Raw genomic sequence first — 22320 nt, forward strand, 5'->3', positions numbered from 1 at the left:
TAAATTTTCATTCTTGAAGGATTCCTAGTGGAATATTAAATATAAGAAAGACCCATTAATTGTACCTTGTAGATTTTGCAGCTGTATTATTGGGGGCATGTAGATTTAGAACTGTGATCTCTTTGTTGTAAACTTACTGCTTAATGTGAAAAGGTTCCCTTTATCTTTTGGTTAGTATTTTCACAGAATACCATTTCCTATTCTTTTACTTTCAACCTTCCTGTGTTCTTATATTTAAGGTGTGTCTCTTATACACAACATAGAGCTGTTTTTTTAAATTTTATCCAGTGTAAAAATCCTTTTAATTTACTATTTAGTTCATTTATATATAATACACTTAGGTAACATATTGAGTTTATATCAACTGTCTTTCTATTAATTTTCTGTTTTGCTCATCTATATTATGCTTTTTTCTGCCTTCTTTTGTACCAATCAATATTTTCTTTTCATTTTCCCATTTTCTCTCTCTTGTGTTATTATTGTCATGCACTTCAAGTCTACAAATATCTTAAACTTCATAAGGCATTGCTATTATTGTTTCGTATAGTTGGCATTCATTTGATATGTTTCATACTTATCGTTGTTTTCCCATTTTTCTTTTAATTTTATGTTTCTCTATAGAATTATTTTCCTTCAGTGCAGAGAAATCATATAGCATTTCTTTTGGTATAAGTCTGATGCAGGTTTATGCCATCTGACTTATGGTATAAGTTTTATGAAAATTGTTGGTTTCATCTTTGTTTTTGAGGGATGTGTTCATTTAATATAGAATTCTAGGGTGACAGCTATTTTCTCCTCCTAGGGTGTTATTTTCTTTTTTGGTTTCCATCATTTCTGGTGAGAAGTCAACTTTCAGACTTACTGCTACATCTTTGAAGCTAATGGTGTCTTTAAAAACCTTTTTCGAGCTATGTTTGCAATTTTTCTCTTTTTTTCCTGCGGTTATTCGCGGTTTTACTATGGATTGCGTAGGAATGGTTTGCTTTTTATCCACCCTACGTTGGATTCTGAGAGTTTCTTGAATTCTGGATTGTCGCTTGTATTTGTTTCAACAAATTCATGGCCGTTATCTCTTCTAAGGTTGCACTTGTCCCATTGTACCTGTCAGTTTCTTCTCTACCTTCAGTTACATGTATCTTAGCTCTCTTCAGTATGTCCTGCATGTCTTAGCCCACAGTTCTATGTTTTCTTTCTCTTCTGTTTATTTTCCTGTTGATTGTCTTCCTTTTCGCCGATTCTGTTTATAACACCGTCTAATCTCAATTTTACCCATATAATGAATTCTTTATTTTAGATACTGTATTTTTATTTCAGAATTTTCATCTTTTTTATACATTCATTTTTCTACAAGAATTTTTTTTATCTTGCCTTCTGTTTTCTCCGTCTCTCTATTTTCCATATTTCCAGTTTTCTATGCTTTCCATCTTTTTTACAGTATAATGCTATAATGCTTATATTTGTTTTGACATTCTTGTGACAGGATGTAACTACTTGCTAACTATAATATCTGGACCACCTGTGGATCTGTTTCTGTTGTCTTTTCCTTCTTTGATTTGGCCACATGATCAGGTATTTTGCTGTGTTTAGTAACTTGTTTGAATATGGGACTGTGAATATATACAACTGTCAAAGCCCCAGGTGATGTGATCTTCTAGAGAGGACTGATCTTTTCTCTTCTAGGCAGAGAAAGTGGGACTGAACTCTTAGGCTACAGAGGCTGTGTGTAGCCTTTGTAAGCCTCAGTCTTTTGCAGTTTTCCTGGGCTTTCAACTGAGAGTCTGCTGTGTTATCTGGGCCCTTCTCCCTGGCATTTTTCAGACTGAGTTCTTTATCTCTGGAGACTGATAAAAACTCTACTTTGCTTTACAGATGTTTTCAGTTTGGTTTTTAGTCCCCTGGCCCATTGAGCCTCAGGAATTGGCAGATATGCTGGGGCAGAGCGGGTGGAGGAGAATGGCTGAGTATATGCTAGAAACTTGCCCAAGTATTTGCACCAGTCTGCCAGACTGTGCTTAATTTTACCAGCAGGCAGAAATTCATGACTTCATAAGTGTCATTGTTGGGTACTGTTTATACAAGCTCCACTTTGAAAGCCTTTTGCAAAACAGATACACTAGGTTGCAATTTCGCATTTTAGACAGACTTTGTTTCCTTACAATGGAACTCATTTAAATATAAGATTACCTCTAGGGTAATTAATTATCACTTAGTTTACAAAATTTTCCATTGTACACAAGTTTTCAGGTATGGTATACTTTTAATTAGGCAGAAAGCTAGTCTATATTAATAAAACATCTGCGTTGCAGCATTTTAAAATGCAAATGTGTTGGTTTTTAGTAACACGGCAGCTTGAAGTATCTGCTAACAAATTATTTATAGATGAAACTTATTTACAATTAGCAACATGTATTTGCATGCATGGAACCAATGTACAACTTCTTTATTTTCCATTTATTGAATATGTTCTACCTTTTGAATGTTTTCCCAGAACCACCAATTCTATGATGAAAGAATATTATTCAATGATAATGTATAGTATCATTACTCTGAGACCAAGTCATTTTTTGCATTTATTCTTACAGTGTTATTTTGAATGATTCTGAAATCATGGTAAACTTGTTGTCTTTGTAATAGTCTGTTATGTGACATTATGGGTTTAAGAAACACGGGCAGGATATACGCTGAAATGTTAATAATGAGATCTCTGCGGGGCAACATTAAAGCTGGATTTCTCCCTTCTTCCTTCCTGTCTCTTCTCCTTCCCCTTTCTCTCCTTCCCTCCCTTTTTATTTCATTTCTCTGGTTTTCAGACTTGTAGAATGTAGACAAAAGACAATAAATAGAGCGATTGAAGATCAGCTTCTTCAGCGGGAGGCAGACCTTCCTAGCTGAGTGGTCCAGATCATACCCTCACTGCCAGGTCCTCTCCCAGACCTTCCTAGCTGAGTGGTCCAGATCATACCCTCACTGCCAGGTCCTCTCCCAGGTCCTCCCATGAGGACGTTCTGTCATGGTCTAACTTGCCAGCCAAGCGGCACCTTTAGCGTCTGTGGACGCGGGAGCAGAAAGCGGTCGTGTGCTGTGTGCCGTGTGCCGTGTGCCTGCCCCACAGATCCGTGTGTTCCTTTGCAGGCTCTATGAGAACAAAGGAGAGGCCGATTTCGTGGAGTCCCTGGTGCAGCTCTTCCGGTCCATCAGCGAGATGATGAGCAGCGTGTCCGACCAGACCGTCCGGGTGAAGGTAGGCCCTCGGGTGCTGCAGCGGCGACCGTGTGCGGGCCGCTCTTAGACGCGGGGCTCCCCGCCGACCCAGGAAAGCAGGGACTATGCGCCTGCGAAAGCTGGATTTCCCAGGAGGGGCTTTGCCATGACCGTAATCGTGGTGCCTGTAGTGGGATTCTCTTTGTTTTCTCTGTAGCTGCTCTTAAATTTTGCTACCATTGCCTTTTTTTTTTTTCTTTCTTTAATTAAATTAGATTATTTAAAATTTGGCTGCGCCGCTCAGCATGTGGGATCTTAGTTCCCAACCAGGAATCGAACGCATGCCTCCTGCAGTTGAAGTGTGGCATCTTAACCGCTGGCCGGCCAGGGAAGTCCCTTCCATTCTCTTTGTCTCTCTGTGTGGGGAGAGGGTCTCAGTGTCCTCACGGAAGGGTGGGGAGGTGGATGGGAACGATGCTTTTGTCTGTTGTCAGGGCGTCTCAGTATCTGAGCGGGGGTGGGAGGCTGAAGCTCTCGGTGCCCCAGGCATCTGCCAGCCCTCAGGCGAAGCTGCGCCCCTAGTCATACATCTCCGTCCTCCAGCAAGTCGGGATCCAGCCTTCCTGTGGCCCTGCTCTTCTCATCACCTCATTATCTGTTCTTGCCCTGTGGTCCCAAAGATGGGGTCTGGGTGGTCTTCAGGATACACTAGGGGTGGAGGTGCCAGGGGGCAGGGCATGGGGGGAAGCCCACAGATCAACCCAGAGCCCCCACACTCCCTAGCATCCCCCTTTCTGGAAATTTCCATGTGGCTGACTTACTGCAGAAGAAGCCGTGTAGTCTGCATGTGTCTTCCACGCTGATTCCGTCCAAGGACAAGACTCTTCCAAATGATTAACTCGTAGCTTTCATTCCGCTGCCCCCTGTAGCCTGCTGTGTTCTCACGTTCCTCTTTGAATGTTCTTTTAATGTGTCATTTCAGAAAGCATCTTTATGGCTATTGTCTTAAAACTGTTGTGGGAAAGAGATTTCCCAGCTTTTAAGTCTCGAGCAAAGATGTCTGTGTGCTCAGGTGTGTGTCACGTTGCTGTGACCAGGGGAACCAGTGTCACTCAACGTGAAGAGTCCTTTCATCTCAGAGGTGATGCTGCTGTCTGGAGGAGCTGTGGTCCCTTAGCATCCGTTCTGTCGTGATGTAGAGCTGGTGGTCCGCAGAGAAAGCTGCGTCGTGCCTATTTTCAAGGTGTGGCTTAATTATTTTGGCAACTTACTGCCTGAAAGTGAAAGTCGCTCAGTTGCCTCTGACTTTTTGGCGACCCCATGGACAGTAGCCCGCCCGGCTCCTCTGTCCATGGAATTCCCCAGGCAGGAATACTGGCGTGGTTTGCCATTCCCTTCTTCACAGAATCTTCCTAACCCAGGGATTAAACCCATCTTGTGGACAGATTCTTTACCATCTGAGCCACCAGGGAAGTCCAGCTTATTGCCTAAAGCTGCCTTATTGTTCTGAGGTTAAAATTAACAGTGTGTTTGGTACGTTTACTCCTAAATCCTGTGGCATTTCGGAAAAAACAGACTGGGAGTCTAAGAATAGATACAAATGACAGGAAGTTTTGAGCCCAGAAATTCTTTTAGATTTCTAAATATACTGTTAGATTATTAACTTTGATTGGGCTTGACTTGTGTCTGCCCACCTCCCTGGATGTCAAGACATTTAGAAACTGTAGACTTGGAAGTCTTTCCTTTGGTGGGTGTTTTATTATAAGACACGGTGAATCCGGTGACGTTTGTGCGTTGATGCAAACCTCACATCTGCAAGACGGATGACTGAGTGCTGTGTGAAATGTTGCCACCCTTCTGCTAATTTTGAATTTTGTTCTTTCACAATAGGTGCTTTCTCAGCTTCTCAGAGTTAAGAATTCCCATCATGGGATCCTGTTTTTCTGTAGTTTTTAACTTTCTAAGTTTTGCTCTGTGGAAATGGAAATACAATTGTGAGTCATCTCATGTAGAGGAATTATGAAGAAAGCCTTTCTTGGGGGCTAAACTTTGTTTCCCAGGGTGGCCCTGGTTGGCTCTTTTGATTTAGGAGGTGATCAGAAGGCACCTATTTGTGAGTCAGGCGGTCAGCGTGGTTCATGCCTTCCTGGTGTCGTTCAGGGTGACTTGATGTGACTGCTCTGAGCTCCCTGCTGTCACCTGCTCAGCACTGAAGCCAGCACTGACGCCCGCCTCTGGATTCAGGTTAGCATTTTACATCTCAGTAAAGGGAGAGAGGCAGGAGAAGATTCAGATCATAATTAACTTCAGGAAACAGACGGAATCCGCGTGGAAGTTTCAACGTACCTTTAGTCTAGAAACTTCTGTCTGCACATCAGACGGCCCCTTTCACCTGCCCACAGCCGTCCCCAGACGTTCTCAGCAGGCGCTTCGGGGAGCCCTCTTGGCCGCCACACTTCCCCGTGTCCTCCTCCCCATGAGCCGACCCTTGGACCTGTGGCCAGTGTCTTCTGCTTCTGTTCTTTGCTCCACCCCCACGTGGTCACTGTCTGCCTCTCCTCCAGGCATGCCCCAGGGACCCTTCACCTGCAGCCTCTCCAAGCCAGACGTGGTCATCCCCTTCCATTGCTATCTTTTCCTTTGCTCACCACGACCATGACTACGCTCAGCCAGGTGCTCTGGATGACGTTACGGCAGCCCCTCTCTCCTTCTACGCCCTCGGTGCTGTGCCTGACCATCTTGTTCCCTGACTGTATTTCAGCATTTCCCCAAACTCACATCCGGCGATGGCCTTTTTCTCAGGAAGTTGTCATGTTCTCCAGCTGCCTGGAGAAATGGGTGAGCTTCCAGTTTCTGCTTCACAGTCAATGCAGTCAACTCTCCTGGCCTTTGGTTCTTAGAAACACAAGTAGAGCATCCCTCTGGATGCCCAGAAGCCTCTGGAAGGATGGGTTCCAATAGTGGCTAGAAAGAAGCATGAACTCTTAACGACCGGAACAGCCACAGCTGATGTTCACTGATCACTTGCTACTCTGAGTGCTTTCTTATCTTTAGCATCTTGTGTGATCCTTAAGAGTAACCCTGTTCCACAGGTACAGTCATGGACTTTAGATGAAGACACCTAGTTATTAATGAACTTGCCCAAGGTCATGGGACTGGGTGTAGGGATGACGGAGGCCCAGATTGCCTGGTTCCAGAGCCACATTCTGTTCCTCTAGAGAGTGTCCCTGGGCACCAGTGATCCCATGGATCAGAAACAGGACCCATGACCGATCATCCACATCGAAAGATAGCAAGTCTGGATCAGATCGTCTAGGGCTGTAAAGACATCAGCTTCACTCCCCATGGAGCGTCTCACTGAAATGGATGTGTCCTGTGGTTTTTTTGGGGGGGAGGTGTAAAGCAACTGAAAAGCTTTGACACTATGCCCCAGACGTTGGGTTTGCCCAAAGGAGGATAAAGGCAGTGCAGTGGGGCTGGTCCTGAGGCTTCCTGAGGTTGGGGTCTCAGTGATGGCCCCCCGACCCATGTTTACTCCAGGGGCTTCTATGTCTTTACCACGCATGGATCTCAGTGCTAGATTTGGGGCGTTTGGGGTGTAGCCATCAGAATTAATACAAGCACTGACATTTTAACTCCAGTCCACAAATCTTACAGCTCTGTGGGATTTTCCTAGAAAAGACTACCCTGCAAACTGGGCACACTCTGCCCAGAGGATTCTAGAACCTTCTATCGAGGGCGACAGTGACCCTCATCCACAATAAAAAATGCATTGCTGTGTGTGTGGTGAGTGTGTGAAGCTGGAAAGTCTTTCATGAAGCAGTGCTTACCCCTTATCCCATGTGATGTATTCTGGCATTTTCTATTCTATTCTGGTATTCTTTAGTCTGTTCTGAACTAATGTATTTCACTAAAAAAAAATTGCTGGTTGACAGGCGCTAAATTTACTTCCTAAAGAGCAAGTGTATCTCAACCCACATTTGGAAAACACTGTTCTTTACCATCCTTTCTATTTCTTTCGCCGTCTCTCCTGTTTGGTTTAGTATGAAATATTATTAGTTTTCTGTGTGTCTTCCATCATCAAGAAAAGGCACAGGTTCCTGGTTGGTGCTCAGTGAATCTCCTGCCCAGCATGTAGTCTGGACTGGGGCGAGGATGGATTGAATTTGAGGCCCCTGAGCTGAGCTGGGCACAAAGACACGTGAGACTTTGCCATCCTTCCAGAGGGTTGTTCCTGGGGCGCCAGCTTCCTCGTCTCTTGGCTTTCTCACTACTGGTGGTCCCACATCTGCCTGGCCTTCTCTAGAAGGAAGTGTGTTGGAAATAAGCTGTACTGCCGTAGTAGTAAATGTAGTTGTGGGATGATCTTTGCCCTCTAATCAGTATGGTTTTCATTTCCTTGAAAATTAATATCTGGACTTGAAGTACGCATAATTGTCTTCTATCTAAAATTTTTTCCTTATGAAGAGCTTTGGCTGCTTTATGTCCATTTCTAAGCTAGCATCTGGGGTTCATGACTGCTTCTCGCAAACTTGTAAGTTTCAAATATGTTTGCCCTCTTGAAAAACTCTCTGAATGTCTTAGATCTTGATTGTGCTCTCTCGGTTGTGTCCAACTCTTTGTGACCCCATGGACTGTAGCCTGCCAGGTTCTTCTGTCCATGGGATTCTCCAAGCAAGAATACTGGAGTGGGTTGACATTTCCTCCTCCAGGGGATCTTCCAGACCCAGGGATTGAACCCACGTTTCTTGAGTCTCCTGTGTTGGCCGACAGGCTCTTTACCACTAGAGCCATCTGGGAAGTCCAGGAATGATGACAGACTGTACAATTTCCTTGCAGATGAGAAACTCACATTTCACAGGTAACTGCTGACCTGTTCGGCGCCTCTGCTCTAGTAATAGCAGCTCCCCCTTGGCCCCTATTTCCCGAACCCCTCTGTCTTCCACTTCGTGTGCTGAATTCAAGATTTCTATAAGGATGTGAAGTCTTACCAGTTCCCCTAAACAAATCAGGGATTTGTTGTGTCCTTGAGCTCAGTATAAATGTGAAATGCGATCTTGTTAGAAAAGTGGAAAATGCCAAAAAGTCAATTAATAAAAATAAGACTCACTTGTTTTCTCACCGCCCATAAATTACAGTGTTAGCATGTGTTTCTTTCTAATTGTGGGCTTTTCCGCCTTACTTAGCATCATCATATGTCTATGATGATGTATGAGATTACATATATGCTGTATGTGTTCAGATGTTTACATACACATGTGAATGTTTATTATACATACGTTTACAACTGGCCTTTTATTCACATACATTTACATATATCCTTTAGTATTTTTGAAGAACATCTATTCATTCATCGATTTAATTGGAGGATAATTGCTTTACAATGTTGTGTAAGTTTCTGTTGCACAGCAACATGAAGGAGCCGTAAATATACACATCTCCCCTCCCTCTGGGAGCCTCCCCATCCTCCTGCTCTGGGTCATCTTAGAGCGTGGAGCTGAGCTTCCTGTGCGATACTGCAGCTACCCACTAGCTGTCTGTTTTACACGTGGTCACGTATATATGCCAATTTGCTACTCTCTCAATTGGTCCCATCTTCCCCTTCCCCCACTGTGCCCGCCATGAAGGACATCTTTTTTACGGTTATATTGCTTCATGGTTGTGCCATAGATTATTTTACTAGTTTTCTGCTATAGTTGGGCACTTAGATTGCTTCTAGCTTCCCTCTCCATGAACAGTGCCTCGGTAACCTCCCTGGCAGGCCCTTTCTCTATGGCAAAGAGCTTGTTCTGTCTGGTTAGCTGGCCCCATCCAGGTTTCCAAATGCTCTGAAGGTCTGTGAGGTCGGGAGCAGAGCTGTCAGAACTCGCTGCCCACCTGGTGAATCTGTGCCCTTCCCTCCTGGGCTCTGGTGTTCCCATGTGATTGCCTGCCCTTTGCGCTAGAACCCAGGTTCTGTCTGGGATTCCACTCGTCCCCTGCTTGGTGGGACTGAGGACTGGACTGCAGTGTTGGGCGTCCCGGGAGCTATTTGATCCTAGGGAGTCACCTGCTTACATAACCTTGGTGTCTCCGTGCAGGATTGGTGGCCGAATCAGGTAAGGAGATGAGAGCTCTGCTGAGTCCAGTTCCTTTAGCTCAGATGATTCTGGACCCCAAGGAAGCCAGCCAGTGAGACATGGGAACCATCATAGTTGTTGTTGTTTAGTCGCTAAGTTGTGTCCGACTCTTTATGACCCCATGGATTGCAGGATGCCAGGCTTCCCTGTCCTTCACTAGCTCCTAGAGTTTGCTCAGATTCATGTTCATTGAGTCAGTGATGCTGTCTAACCATCTTATCTTCTCTATCCCCTTCTCCTTTCGCCTTCAGTCTTTCCCAGCATCAGGGTCTTTTCTGGTGAGTCAGCTCTTCACATCAGGTGGCCAAAGTATTGGAGCTTCAGCTTCAGCATCAGTCCTTCCAATGAATATTCAGGGTTGATTTCCTTTAGCATTGACTGGTTTGATCTCCTTGCAGTCCAAGGGACTCTCAGGAGTCTTCTCCAGCACCACAATTCGAAAGCATCAATTCTTTGGTGCTTAGCCTTTTGTATGGTCCAGCTCTCACATCTGTACATGATTACTGGAAAGACTATAGCTTTTAATATATGGGCCTTTGTTGGCAAAGTGATGTCTCTGCTTTTCAATACACTGTCTAGGTTTGTCATAGCTCTCCTTCCAAGGGGCAACCATCAGAGATAAGGATGTATTCTAAATACATGAGGAGCTTCAGAGCCATGCTGACCCTGGACCATAGCTGTCTGGGCCCCAGAGGGGCTAGAGCTTCTCAGCTCCCAGTGTGTGTACACACATCACCTGGAGGGCTTGTGAAAGTGCAGGTTCCCTCTTAGTCGTTCCTGGGAGGCTGCTGGTCTTGATCGCTGGCCAGTCTTTGAGGTGGGCGTGGCCAGGACTCATGTGCTAGGACCATCCTGGCTGCCCCAGAGTGGAGGGTGGGGAGTGGGAGTCTGGGCAGGTGCTGATGCTCCCCTGCAGGCTGTCTTCACCTGTGTACTAGCCCTCCGCTGCCCGATGTGCTAGACTGTTCTGATTTCACAAGTTTTCCATGTATACAGATGGTAAGACACAAGTGAAGTCATGGCTCACATCAAAAAAGCAGCAGCAACAGCAAGAAGAAATAAAGGGAAGAAAATATTCTAGGGCATTTGCTTGGTAAACCTGTGGCTCAAAATGCTTCCAGCTGTTCATTTCCATGCTGCTTTCCAGGCTGTGGTTTCTCGACTCCTCAGAGTTCCAGAGTCTGGCTAAGTGATCTGAACTCACCCGACACGGGGGCTTCCAGCTCCCTCCAATTTATAATTTGGAAAGCATGTCCAGTGTTGGATTTCTGGAATCTCCTTCCTGGCCAGAGTTCCTGGTGGGGAGTTCCACAGTCTTCTTGGCTACTGTCCTAGGAGACTTGAGAGGCCACCCACGTGGGCAGACTTTGTCTGGAGCTGTCTGGATGGAGACAGTTTTTCCTAGCCGTCTGCCTCCCCATCCCCATTTGAAGTGGGTAAGATTTTGCAGCAGTAGTGGAAATGCAGCCTTAGAGGGAAGCAAGATGATTTCTGCTCTCCACTCTCAGCAGACCAACAGAGAGAGTTTTTAGACTTACAACCCAGATAAGATTCACTTCACCCCCTTTTATCATCATTTCATGATCTCCTTTTAGTGTTGACTTTCTACCCAAGTTATGGTGCACATGCGTGAGAGTTTTTGTATCAGTTGTTACAACCTAGATAAAGTTTGCTTTACTCCATTTTTATCATTGTATCACGAGCATTTTTCCATATTAATGAGTAGTTATAATCATAATAGCTCTATACCAGTTCAGAACAGATACCTGAATTGATGTACATTTGTTTGCTTAATCAAATGATTTTTCATCATCCTAATTTTTCCATTGTTGAATACTGCGATTTTTGCTTTTAGCATTTTAAGCCTGTTCAGTTCAGTCGCTCAGTCATGTCTGACTCTATGCGACCCCATGAACCGCAGCACGCCAGGCCTCCCTGTCCATCACCAACTCCCAGAGTCCACCCAAATCCATGTCCATTGAGTCAGTGATGCCATCCAACCATCTCATCCTCTGTCATCCCCTTCTCCTCTTGCCCAATCTTTCCCAGCATCAGGGTCTTTTCAAATGAGTCAGCTCTTTGCATCAGGTGGCCAAAGTATTGGAGTTTCAGCTTCAGCATCAGTCCTTCCAATGAATACCCAGGACTGATCTCCTTTCAGGATGGACTGGTTGGATTTCCTTGCAGTGCAAGGGACTCTCAAGCGTCTTCTCCAACACCACAGTTCAGAAGCATCAATTCTTTGGTGCTCAGCTTTCTTTATAGTCCAACTCTCACATCCATACATGACCACTGAAAAAACCATAGCCTTGACTAGATGGATCTTTGTTGACAAACTAATGTCTCTGCTTTTTAATATGCTGTCTAGGTTGGTCATAACTTTCCTTCCACGGAGTAAGCATCTTTTAATTTCATGGCTGCAATCACCATCTGCAGTGATTTTCAAGCCCCCCAAAATAAAGTCTGATACTGTTTCCACTGTTTCCCCATCTATTTTCTATGAAGTGATGGGACTGGAGGCCATGATCTTAGTTTTCTGAATGTTGAGCTCTAAGCCAACTTTTTCACTCTCCTTTTTCACTTTCTTCAAGAGGCTCTTTAGTTCTTCTTTACTTTCTGCCATAAGGGTGGTGTCATCTGCCTATGTGAGGTTATTGATATTTCTCCCAGCAATCTTGATTCCAGCTTGTGCTCCTTCCAGCCCAGTGTTTCTCGTGATGTACTCTGCATATAAGTTAAATATGCAGAGTGACAATATACAGCCTTGACGTACTCCTTTTCCTATTTGGAACCAGTTTGTTGTTCCATGTAGTGAACATGGAACTATTCATGTTTAAGCCTGTAGTGAATGATTTTATTGAGAAGTAGTTGGTGGCATTGATCTTTCATTTAATTTTGTGATGAATTTCCTCCATGTTGATTACCACATGTTGCTACCTCTGTCAGAGGAAAAGCCTTTGATTTGAGATTGCAGGATTCCAGGCCCTTCCCAGCCACCTGGCCTGTCCCCTGGATGATGCTCACTGGTGGAAAAGTGCTCCTTTTTAGGTCTTGGCTTCACTGCTCAGGCCCTTGAAGTGATTGCCTTCTCCTTGCCTTTGCCCTTGGCTTTCAGGGGTCTCTCCCCTAGCTCCCTTCATCTGCACTGTCTGCCTCCTGTGTGTCCCCCTGCCATTGGACCAGACACAACCCCACCCTCTGCTCCTTCCACCATTGCATTCAGGGTTTATTCTGTGCTCTGTGAAAATCAGCGGGTCTCATGGATGGCTTTATGTGTAGTACATCTCGTTTATTTACTCATTTGTTTCAAAAATTCATTTACTCATATGTTCGTTCTATGTGCCAAGCACTGGACACACAGCATATATGACACAGATGTGGGCTGTGTCATGATGATTACATTTAAGTCAGTGAGACAGATATAAGTTAAATCACCCTGCCCATACGTGTGTAGTTGTATGGTTTTAAGCACAGCATAGACATGAATCTCTAATTTGAGATTGTCATGAGTCCTTTTGAGGGAAGTAAGGGATAGGATGATAAGGTGTATCAGGGGATGAGAAGAGTTGGTTGGGGTGGGAGGTTGTTTCAAGGGAAGTTTGACTTCCCTGTGGCTCAGATGGTAAAGTGTCTGCCTATAATGCAGGAGACCCAGATTCAATCCCTGGGTTGGGAAGATCTCCTGGAGAAGGAAATGGCAACCCCCTCCAGTATTCTTGCCTGGAAAATCCCATGGACGGAGGAGCCTGGTACGACTATAGTCCATGGGGTTGTAAAGAGTTGGACACAACTGAGCGACTTCACTTTCTTTTCAGGAGTGAAAGAAGCGCTAGGTGGGGGAACATGTTCTGGGTAGAAGAGCAGCCTGGAAGGTCTTTCCGCTTTTAAGGACTGGCCATGTGATTAGCAGTTGTGGGTGGACAGATGGGTCGTGAGGCTGGGTGGTATGTTGGGAGAGCGTAGAGTGGCGGGTGAGTGTGTGAGGGCAGAGCCCTGTGGTCCCACTCTGGATCCGTGGACACCACAGGAGAGGTCATGCTCAGGCCTGACTTGGCTTCTCAAAGGGCCATTTGGCTGCTGTCTACAGAAGGGATGGGGGTAGCAGTGATAAGGTGAGAGGCTGACATCAGGTCTGGGCGATCGGTCGTACACGGGCCTGGACTACAGTGAGGTCCTCAGCACTGTTGACACCCAGGGCCCATCCTTCTTGGCTGTGGGGCTGTCTTGCACACCAGAGATGTTTAGCAGAATCTCTGGCCTCTACACACTATATGCAGTTCCTCGAACCACGACCAGAGATGTGTCCGGACATTGCTAAGTGTCTCCTGGGGTTGAGGGGGGGGGCAAAATGGCCTGTGGCTGAGACATTGGGTTCCTAGATTGGTGACAAGTGTTGAGAGGGAGGTTGAGACTTGCTGGTGTCATTTACAGACTGTGGTGGTGGCTCTGATGTGGGAGGTGAGAAAAAGTGGGGGAGGTGTCATCTCCTCCCGAATCTTTAGCTTAAGCTACTGTGTAATGGAGGGACAGGGCTTTCTTGGTGGTGCAGCGGTCAAGAATCTGCCTGCTGATGCAGGAGATGCAGGTTCGATACCCAGGTCGGGAAGATCCCCTGTAGGAGGAAATGGCCACCCACTCCAGTATTCTTGCCTGGAGAATCCCATGGACAGAGGAGCCTGGCGGACTGTAGTCCGTGAGGTCTTAAAGAGTTGGACACGACTGAGCATGCAGGCATGATGGAGAGACATCTTAAGAAATGGGGAAGATTCTACAATATAGGCTTTGAGGGTGGGCCTATTCTCAATAGGCTTTGAGGGTGGGCTTCTCCTGAGACCCTGCTTAAAAGTCATCTCTTTCTGAGAGCCGCTGTGTTAGTAACTTTGCCTGACTCCATCGTGGGAAACGGGTTCCTGGGCAGCTTTCGTGTGCTGGTAACTTATTTGCATGCTTTTGTGTGGGTATCCCCCTGCCATTTCTAACTGCACGACCATCGTTTAGGACTGGCCTCTCATTTTCTGGTTCTCTTTAGGCAGCGGCCAGTTTCTACCCCTTGTCTCCTATCTCCTTAGTGGTGCTGCTGGCTGGGTGGCTGGAGGTGCTTATGTAGATACAGGGCCTGTTGCTGGTAGATGCTTGGTTCCGTTCAGTTCAGTCGCTCAGTCGTGTCTGACTCTTCGTGACTCCATGGACCACAGCACCACAGACCTCCCTGTCCATCACCAACTTCCGGAGTTTACCCAGACTCATGTCCTTTGGGGTGGTGATGCCATCCAACCATCTCATCCTCTGTCATCCCCTTCTCCTCCCGCCTTCAATCTTTCCCAGCTTCAAGGTCTTTTCAAATGAGTCTGTTCTTTGCATCAGGTGGCCGAAAGGAAAGTACCAAATCCAGACTCCCTTAGGCTTTGGGGAGAGCTTATCTGATGCTTCTGTTCAGGTGGATTAGGGGCCAGGAGATAATCCTAATCCCTTCCATTTGGGGAGCACTCTCCCTCATCAGAACCTTTCCATGTGTGTCGTTGCTTATGATGCTCCCAGCGCCGCCATGGTGCCCAATCAAAGTGATAACGAAAAGGCATCAGAAAGGGAGGGGAGAAAACATGATCATGTGAAGTCACTGCGTTTTAAAAGCAGAGTCTTTGACAGAAACATTTAGAGCCCAGGTCCACTGACTCTTCTCTGGGATCTTCACATTGCTGCTGTCCCATGGGGCTTCTTCTGAGATTTTTGTTCTAGGAAAGATGAGGGAGTTTTAAAGAGAGTCTAGAGCAGTCTGACCCATCTAAACCTAAGTCTCCCACTAAACTGAAGACACAGGGTCTGCTGTGTACCTTGCTTGTGGACTGCTTTTTACACTTGAGTGTGTTTGTAGGTTCTTAGTGAGTTTCTGTGGATGGTAGCCCCTTTTAATTGCAAATAACATAAACCTCAAACAAGAGCTAAATAAATGGCAAGATATTCCAGTTCTTGGGTAAGAAGACTGAATATTGTTAAGGTGTTGGGTCTTTCCAGCTTGATGGGTAGACTCCATGTCATCCCAAGTCAAAAATTTCAGCAAGTTACTGTGTCTCTGTTGACAAGTTGATTCTAAAGGGACACCAGAAGCAGAAGACCCAGAACTTTCCACTTTGTACAGAAGGAGAACATCAGAGGACTGATACTCTGTGACTTCAGGTCTTACGGGAAAGCTACAGTAGTCTAAATGTATAAACTCAATTCATACTCACTTCAGAAAGAAGGACAGTAACTGATTCATGTCGTTGGGGAGGTCAAGGCTTTGGTTGTGACTGTGCCCAGGGAGGGGCTGAAAGACACCCTCGCTTTTGGAGACTTCCTTGGTGGTTCAGTGGTTGTCTCCATGCTTCCACTACAGAGGGTGTGAGTTCCATCTCTGGTCAGAGAACTAAGATTCCACATGCCATGTAGAGTGCCTCCCTGCTGCCTCCCACCACTCAGAAGAAAAGAAATCCTTGCTCTTGGCTCAGTGGCTTCCCAGGTGGCTCAGTGGTATAAAATCAACCTGCCCATGAAGGAGACACAGGTTTGATCCCTGGGTCAGGAAGGTCCCCTGGAGTAAGAAATGGCAACCCACTCCAGTATTCTTGCCTTGGAAATCCCATGGACAGAGGAGTCTGGCGGGCTATAGTTCGTGGGGTCGCAAAAGAGTCAGACACAGCTTAGCTACTGAGCACGCATGCACACGGGCTCAGTACTCTCTTCTCTCTATTTGAGGGAAGAATGGCCACCGCTAGTCTGAGGCTTGTATTTTTTCTTACTATTTATAATCCTAGAGGACCCAGATTGTCTGCCTTTTCAAGGCTAAAATTATCTTCAGAAAGACCCCCTCTTTAACCTTCCTTCTGTAAAGGAGGGACCATCCCTGGAAGGAAAACACTCAAGGAGGTTGAAAGAGAAGTAGAGGCTTCCTGCTGCAGAGAGTGGAGAGAGAGGGATAAAGCAGCCAGCAGGGGGGTTGACCTGACATTGGTGAGTGTAGCTGAAGCCAATGCTAATTTGTGACTTTGTGAAATGGTTTCTGTAGCTATTCTCCAGACCTGTCTACTGGGCTGATGGAAAGGGTACTTAAAGCCTTCATTTAGGTTTGGCGTTCCAACCTGCATGCCAAGTAGCCCAAGCTGAGACCTGAGAGGAGACCAGCCCTTAAATATGCCCAGGAAGAATTTCACTGAGAAACGAGTTGGCTAGTGCTAGAGCATTAGAAAGTATGAAAAAATAAATTCATAATTGAGCTTAAAAGATCATCAGCTCCATTATATCAAATAATTTCAAAGTTTCATTAAAGCCATTTTTCAGAACTTTATGATGGAATAAATTACTTTCATGTGTGTATGGATAAAATCTTGGACTAGGTGTTGAATTTTAAAAGCGCTCAAGTAGTTAACATTGGGATGTAGTTAATATGGGAGCTGGGGAGTGGGAAGTTCATAGCTGTGGCTGGGGAATCCTATGGACTGAGGAGCCTGGTGGGCTATGCTCCATAGGGTCACAAAGAGTCGGACACGACTGAAGCAACTTAGCATGCACGCAAAGTCACATCTGAATTTTTCCAGGGGATCAGCCCTGGGATTTCTTTGGAGGGAATGATGCTGAAGCTGAAACTCCAGTACTTTGGCCACCTCATGCAAAGAGTTGACTCATTGTAAAAGACTCTGATGCTGGGAGGGATTGGGGGCAGGAGGAGGAGGGGACGACAGAGGATGAGATGGCTGGATGGCATCACTGACTCAATGGACGTGAGTCTGAGTGAACTCCGGGAGTTGGTTATAGACAGGGAGGCCTGGCGTGCTGCGATTCATGGGGTCGAAAGAGTTGGACACGACTGAGCGACTGAACTGAACTGAACTGAACTGATAGTTGTCCTGTGGAAAAAGGAATGGCAACCCCCTCTAGTATTCTTGCCTGGAGAATCCCATGGACAGTGGAGCCTGGCAGGCAACAGTTCATGGGGTCGGTCACAAGAGTCAGACATGACTTAGTGACTAAACCATAACCAGAGTTGTCCTGGGTGGAAGGGTCAGTCCTTGATTTCCCCTTCTTCAGCCCATGGCTTTTCTGCGATATCCCCAAATCAGTTTATAAATTACGCTGTAAACTTTAGAATCCTGTGCCAGGCAGAACAATTTTGATGAGAAGCTGAGTAGTATTATTCTCTATGAACTGTGAATGTGACAGTTTTATAATTCAAGGAGAATTATTTTTCCCTTGGGAAATCCTACACATCCAATATGGTACATTGAATTAGGGGTGCGGTAAAGGAAAGAAAAGGCTATAAAAGGCATATCTTATTAAAATAAAGCAGGTTTCATTCTTGCCTGTGTAACCTTTAGATACAGTGATTGATTCTTAGTTAGACTTGCTAATTTTTTTTGAAGCATAAATTGTCTTCTCTCCAATGTGATTAAGGAAGAGCAGCACTTCTCATCATCTGATTAAATAAAATATAACTAAAGTGCAATTAATTTTTGAAAATGAGATTTTCATAGAATTCTGGGAAATACACATTGTGTCATTACACATTTTATAGGGTCACCACTCAAGATTAAGTACAGAGGTGCCATGACTGAGAAATTAGGTGACTGCCAAGTCCTTTCATTATTTTTCTTTTAAATGATTCATTTTAAGTAAAAAAAAAAAACAAAAAAACAACTATTCTTGCTGCTATTTGTCAGGCGGATCATCTGGTTGGCTCCTTGTGGGTCATGACTCTCGTGATGTGTTCCCATCAATGCGTCCTTCGGGGGAGCAGCATTGTGGCTCCATCCCCCTTGACAATCACTTTGCTGATTTATGTGGTCTACCAGTTGGCCCCTTCTTTTTCCTGCCATATTTTTTTGGGACATGAAGACAAACCACTGGTTCAGCAGAGTTCCACGTTACAAGATTTATTTATTGCAGTTTCCCCGTTGGGTGTGTCTTGGATATGTGTCAGGTACTTACCCCTTCTTGTTTCCCACGTCCCTACAATTTCCTCTACAATCAGAGGTACCCCCAGGGTAGCAGCTGGGTTGCAGTGATCTGAGGTGGGAGCTGAGTGTTTTTTGTACGTCATTGTTAAAACTTTGCCTAGCACACAATCTTGAATCAACAGAAACTATAAGACTATTTTTAAATGAAAATTTCATTTCTTTATTTTGATTGCTTCTCAAGGACAGGTAACAACAAAAGAGTAAAGTCCTCTAAAATAATATGCATAAATCTACTGCTGTGAGATTACTTACTGTGAGCCCCTTGCTCATGATCTTGTCTGAATTCTGTTTCTATAAGGATTATGCCTGTGGTTTCTGATAAGCCCGTGATAAATACCTGGCCAGTGCCGTTCCCTGCTTGGTTTCCTCACACAGTATGTTTGAACTTCTTTTCACAGAGTAGGTGATACCATCCTGTTGACAGAGAGACTTGCTGGTTGGACCAAACCAGTATCCAACGAGATGCTGACAAATTTAGAACTACCGAGATTTCCCTGGTTGTCCATTGGTTAAGACTCTGCCTTCTAATGCAGGGGGTGCAAGTTCGATTCCTGGTTGAGCAGCTAAGATCCCATATGCCTTGGTACCAGAAAAGACCAAAGCATAAAATGACAGAAGCAATTCTGTAACAATTCCATAAAGACCTTAAAAGTAGTTCATGTCAAAAAATAATCTTAAAAAAAAAAAGGAATTAATTGATGTTACATGACACCAAAAAGCTCAACCAAAATAATCAGCAGTGATCATTAAGGAAAAGCAAAGAACCGGAAAGCAGGGGTCTTGGGGTAAACCTCAACAGGGATCTTGGAATTTAAGGCCTAAGGCAGTGTCCCTGCTGCTGGTGTGGGGAGGGTGTGTAGGTGTGTTTCTCGGCTCTGCAGCAGCCCTGGTTTTCCCTAATGACCTCCAGGTCCCTGAGGCCCTTCCATTTCCCCTGGCCCTCTTCTTGGTCCTGGGGATGCCTCTGGTGCCTGTTCCACCTGGGCCCTGCCTCTCCAGATGGGCCCCGGCCCCGCCCACTGCTCTCAGCCCCACCCACTGTCCCTTGGCCACGCCCACTGCAACCCAGCCCCACCCACTGCTCCTCAGCCCTACCCCTGCCCTCAACCCCGCCCACTGCTCCCAGCCCCATCCACTGACCCTCAACCCTGCCCACTGCCCCATAGCTGGCTTCCTCATCTGCCTGCTGGTCCAGCTGCTTTCTTTGTTCTTCTTGGGGGCATTCCAGGTTGAGATTGCTCCTGCTTGTTTCTCTGTTGGCACAGAACTTCTTCAAAGACTCCAGTACTTTCCTCTCTGCGTTCTTGCCTGGAGTCTTAGCGCATTTGGAGTTGGATAGGTACCTGTAGCCTGTGTGTCCACAGTATGGATGGACCTGGTACCTCTGTTAGGAGTGGACAGGAGGATTAATCTTGGGGAAGAAAGTGTTTCGGTAACTTAAACATCTGTGTGGTGTTTGCCTGCTGTTTATTAAGTTCTTAGTGAGAAAACAACCGTGAGTGGTTCTCTTTAGATGTGATCTTCATGATGTTACTGTCAGATTTAGTATTTTAATATACATGTGCTTTTGACACGAATGCAAAGATGGTGTGGATTTGATCGCTTGACTTTATATTGTTGTCGTTCAGTTCCCTCAGTCTTGTCTGACTCTTTGAGACCCCATGGACTGCAGCATGCCAGGCTTCCCTTCAGTATCTCCTGGAGCTTGCTCAAACTCATGTCCATTGAGTCAGTGATGCCATCCCACTATCTCATCCTCTGTCATCCCTTTCTCTTCCTGCCTTCAATCTTTCACAGCATCAGGGTCTTTTCTAATGAACTGGCTCTTCACATCAGGTAGCTAAAGTATCGGAGCTTCAGCTTCAGCATTAGTCCTTCCAATTAATATTCAGGATTGACTTCCTTTATGATTGACTGGTTGGATCTCCTTGCAGTCCACGGGACTCTCAAGAGCCTTCTCCAACACCACAGTTCAAAAGCATTGATTCTTTGGCACTCAGTCTTCTTTATGGTCCAACTCTCACATCCATACCTGACTACCGGAAAAACCATAGCTTTGACTAGACAGAGCTTTGTCAGCAAAGTAATGTCTCTGCTTTTTAATATGCTGTCTAGATTGGTCATAGTTTTTCTTCCAAAGAGCGAGGATCTTTTAATTTCATGATTATACTCACCATCCGCAGTGATTTTGGAGCCCAAGAAAATAAATTCTGTCACTCTTTCCATTGTTTCCCCATCTAATTGCCATGACGTGATGAGAACAGATGCCACTATCTTAGTTTTTTGAATGTTGAGTTTTAAGTCAGCTTTTTCAGTCTTCTCTTTCACTTTCATCAAGAGGTTCTTCGATTCCTCTTCGCTTTCTGCCATAAGGGTGTTGTCCTCTGCATATCTGAGGTTATTGATATTAGTAGTTTATTAAATGCTCATTTGGTGCCAGCTGTGGATTTGTACTGGTCCAAGGCCATGAGGAATATACACAGAAGGGTGTAGCTTGCTGTCTGCAGTTTAAGAAAGTAGTTCATGTGTACATGTGAGCTCAGTCATGTCCGACTCTTTGCAACCCCATGGACTATAGCCTTCCAGGCTGCTCTGTCCATGAGATTCTCCAGGCAAGAATACTAGAGTGGTTTGCCTTTCCCTCTCCAAGGGATCTTCCTGTCCCAGGGATCAATCCTTCATCTCTTGCATCTTCTCCATTGTCAGATGGGTTCTTTACTAGCTGAGTCACCAGGGGAGCCCAAGGAAAGCAGGTATTTTGGTACCCCAGGATAGGTGAAAGGTGAGGGGTGTGCTATTGCAGCATTGGGTATCCAGATAGGAGCCTGCCAGCCAGACAAGGACCCAGAGAAAGTGGAGGTGGCCTGAGATCACCAGATAAGGCATGATCAGAGCAGGCAGGGCTGGCTCAGAGCTCTGAGGGTTGGAAGAAGTAGAGATGGGTGAACATTCCAGAGAGGGGGCAGAGGGTGACAATGGGAGGGAGAATGAGAAGGAAGAGAAGGTGAAGATGGCAGGAATGATGGTGTTTAGGGAATACAGCATCCCAGGAGCCGAGTGCTGAGCCACCTTGGGAGCAGGGGGTTAGGCAGCTGTGGTCCCATCCCAGGGCCTCAGAGCTTAGAAGATGAATGCATTCTTGTTCTGATAACCAGACAGTTATCTCTGAGATTCTGACCTGACTCCCTTAGCACTGCCATATAGATTTATTTGTTAATCTAAAATTGCACTTTTCTAAAAGGCCAGGATTTCCCAAGGAAGCAATAGAGGTGAATAAAAAAAAAAGAAAAAGGACTTTCCCCCGCAAGGGTCTCTCAGTATGAAAATTACACAAGTTCTTAGAAATTTGACCTCAGAGAATTCTTTGTGTGTTCTTTTGGTGTGTCATGGGGTTACTTTGTTTTTTTTTTTAATTTGTATTTTTAAGTAATATGTTTTTAATTGGAAAAAAAAAGTTTCCCTGGAATCTTATAAATCCCCTTTCAGAGTTTGTGACTCTCATCGAGAGCCCTACCAGGAACTGATGACCGTCTGTCCAGGGAAGCCACTGGGGTGTGATTTGGAGAGGTTATGTCCTGTGTTTGTGACATGAGCTTCTTGATGAAGGTGAAAGAGGAGAGTGCAAAAGCTGCCTTAAAACTCAACATTCAAAAAATGAAGACCATGGCGTCTGGTCCCATCACTTCATGGCAAATAGATGGGGGAATAATAGCAACAGTGGCTCCAAAATCACTGCAGATGGTGACTGCAGCCGTGAAATTACGACGCTTCTCCTTGGAAGAAAAGCTGTGACCAACCTAGACAGTGTATTAAAAAGCAGAGACATTACTTTGCCAACAAAGGTCCATCTAGTCAAAGCTATAATTTTTTCCAGTAGTCAGGATATGAGAGGTGGACCATAAAGAAGACTGAGCACTGAAGAGCTGATCTTTTGAACTGTGGTGCTGGAGAAGACTGTTGAGAGGCCCTTGAACTGCAAGGAGATCAAACCAGTCATTCCTTTGGGATTTTCT

General features: G+C 45.3%; 1 protein-coding gene across 2 annotated transcripts in view; it reads left to right on the forward strand.

Moving 5' to 3' along the window:
- The window catches only part of DOCK1 (dedicator of cytokinesis 1), a 568995-nt gene that overhangs the window by 126810 nt on the left and 419865 nt on the right, over window positions 1-22320 (forward strand). For both annotated transcript variants that reach the window (XM_069566865.1, XM_069566866.1), the window contains exon 23: window positions 3133-3241. In XM_069566865.1, coding sequence (XP_069422966.1) covers window positions 3133-3241 — 109 coding nt within the window. The remainder of the gene's footprint in view (window positions 1-3132; window positions 3242-22320) is intronic.

This window comes from Ovis canadensis, chromosome 22, assembly GCF_042477335.2.
Source record: "Ovis canadensis isolate MfBH-ARS-UI-01 breed Bighorn chromosome 22, ARS-UI_OviCan_v2, whole genome shotgun sequence".
Taxonomy (NCBI): Eukaryota; Metazoa; Chordata; class Mammalia; order Artiodactyla; family Bovidae; genus Ovis; species Ovis canadensis.